This window comes from Apteryx rowi, unplaced genomic scaffold, assembly GCF_003343035.1.
Source record: "Apteryx rowi isolate R43461 unplaced genomic scaffold, aptRow1 scaffold_258, whole genome shotgun sequence".
In the NCBI taxonomy this organism is placed as follows: Eukaryota; Metazoa; Chordata; class Aves; order Apterygiformes; family Apterygidae; genus Apteryx; species Apteryx rowi.
Window position 1 is genome coordinate 1075374 of NW_020448952.1, and position 1165 is coordinate 1076538.

Genomic DNA, 1165 nt, shown 5'->3' on the forward strand with positions numbered 1-1165 from the left:
TAGCCGTGCGCGCAGCCGGAGCCCGCACGGACGGACCACCTGCGGGCGCCTCGGCCGGCGCCCCAGCGCGCCTTCGCCTCCCCTCGGGCCACTGCAAGCCGCTGCAGAGGGAAAAACAAATAACCGCGGAACGGAGGGAACGGGGGCGGAGAGCCTCCATCCCCCAACTTTCCCTTCCTCGCCCCTCCGAGGAGGGGACAGATACTTGTCGCTCCATTTCAGCCAAGACTCGGGGAACTTTGTCAGCTTAATGACTGAGTTCAACAGAGCTGAAAGTCGCAGGCGCGCTTTATGACTTCAGGAGTGGATTTAGTGCTGGAAGAGGGGGGAAATCACTCCGTTCAACAAGTGTTTGTTGCATCCCCCCAGCCCGCCCGCGCATCCCCTTCACGGCGCCGAAACCGCAGCCGAGCCCTAGGACGAGACCCCTCAGCCCGCGGCGCCGGGCCAGCAGGGCTCAGCCCCCGCGCCGGCCCCTCGCCGCGGCATCCTCATCAATTTTACCCTAATCAAACATTGCATCATTTTCATTTATTTTTTGACCCCCTTCAGTACGCCCACGGTGGTCCCAGGCGGGCTCTGACAGGCCTCCCCGAAGCACGGCAGCAGCGCGGCTCCGGACACCCCCTCCGCGGGGGAGAGGGGTGACTGCCCTCGCCCGCTCCCCGTTTCTCTCTTACCTCCTCTGACCTCCGCAGCCTGGAGAAGGAGGGTGAAAGCGATGAGCACGGTTACAGCGGAGTCCCAGAGCCACCTTTTCGTTTTCCACCTTGTGGACCATCTCTGCATCTCCATGCTGGGCGCCCACAAGTGTGAGTTAAACCCGGGCGCCCTCAATTTATACCAGCTCCGTCCCTTCCACAGTATTCCCAAAGAAGATTTCTCCTATAGAGCCATACGTGAAATACCAACGGGGACCGTTTGGGGGGGGGGGGGAAGGGGGGTTTCTCTCTCCCTCTTTGACGGCCTTGCGCAGGCCCCGCCGACCCGTCCTCCCCGGTGCCCTGCCTTCAGGCTGAAGGCAGATGAGGGGCTTTAATCAAACTGCAAGGAGCTCCGCATCCCCCTAAAGGCTTCATCCCGTCAGAGGGCTGGGCAGAGGCTCCCAGCGGCCACCCCCGGGAGCCCAACTGACAAGACGGCCGCCGCGCCGAAGCCAATCGCG

General features: G+C 62.9%; 1 protein-coding gene across 6 annotated transcripts in view; it reads right to left on the reverse strand.

The window, feature by feature from the left end:
• Nucleotides 1-795, reverse strand: part of COL11A1 (collagen type XI alpha 1 chain) — a 172188-nt gene extending 171393 nt beyond the window's left edge. For 3 of the 6 annotated variants that reach the window (XM_026067285.1, XM_026067286.1, XM_026067283.1), the window contains exon 1: nt 681-795. In XM_026067285.1, coding sequence (XP_025923070.1) covers nt 681-795 — 115 coding nt within the window. The remainder of the gene's footprint in view (nt 1-680) is intronic. The other 3 variants (XM_026067287.1, XM_026067284.1, XM_026067288.1) reach the window with 1 other exon arrangement.
• Between the last annotated feature and the right edge of the window lie 370 nt (nt 796-1165).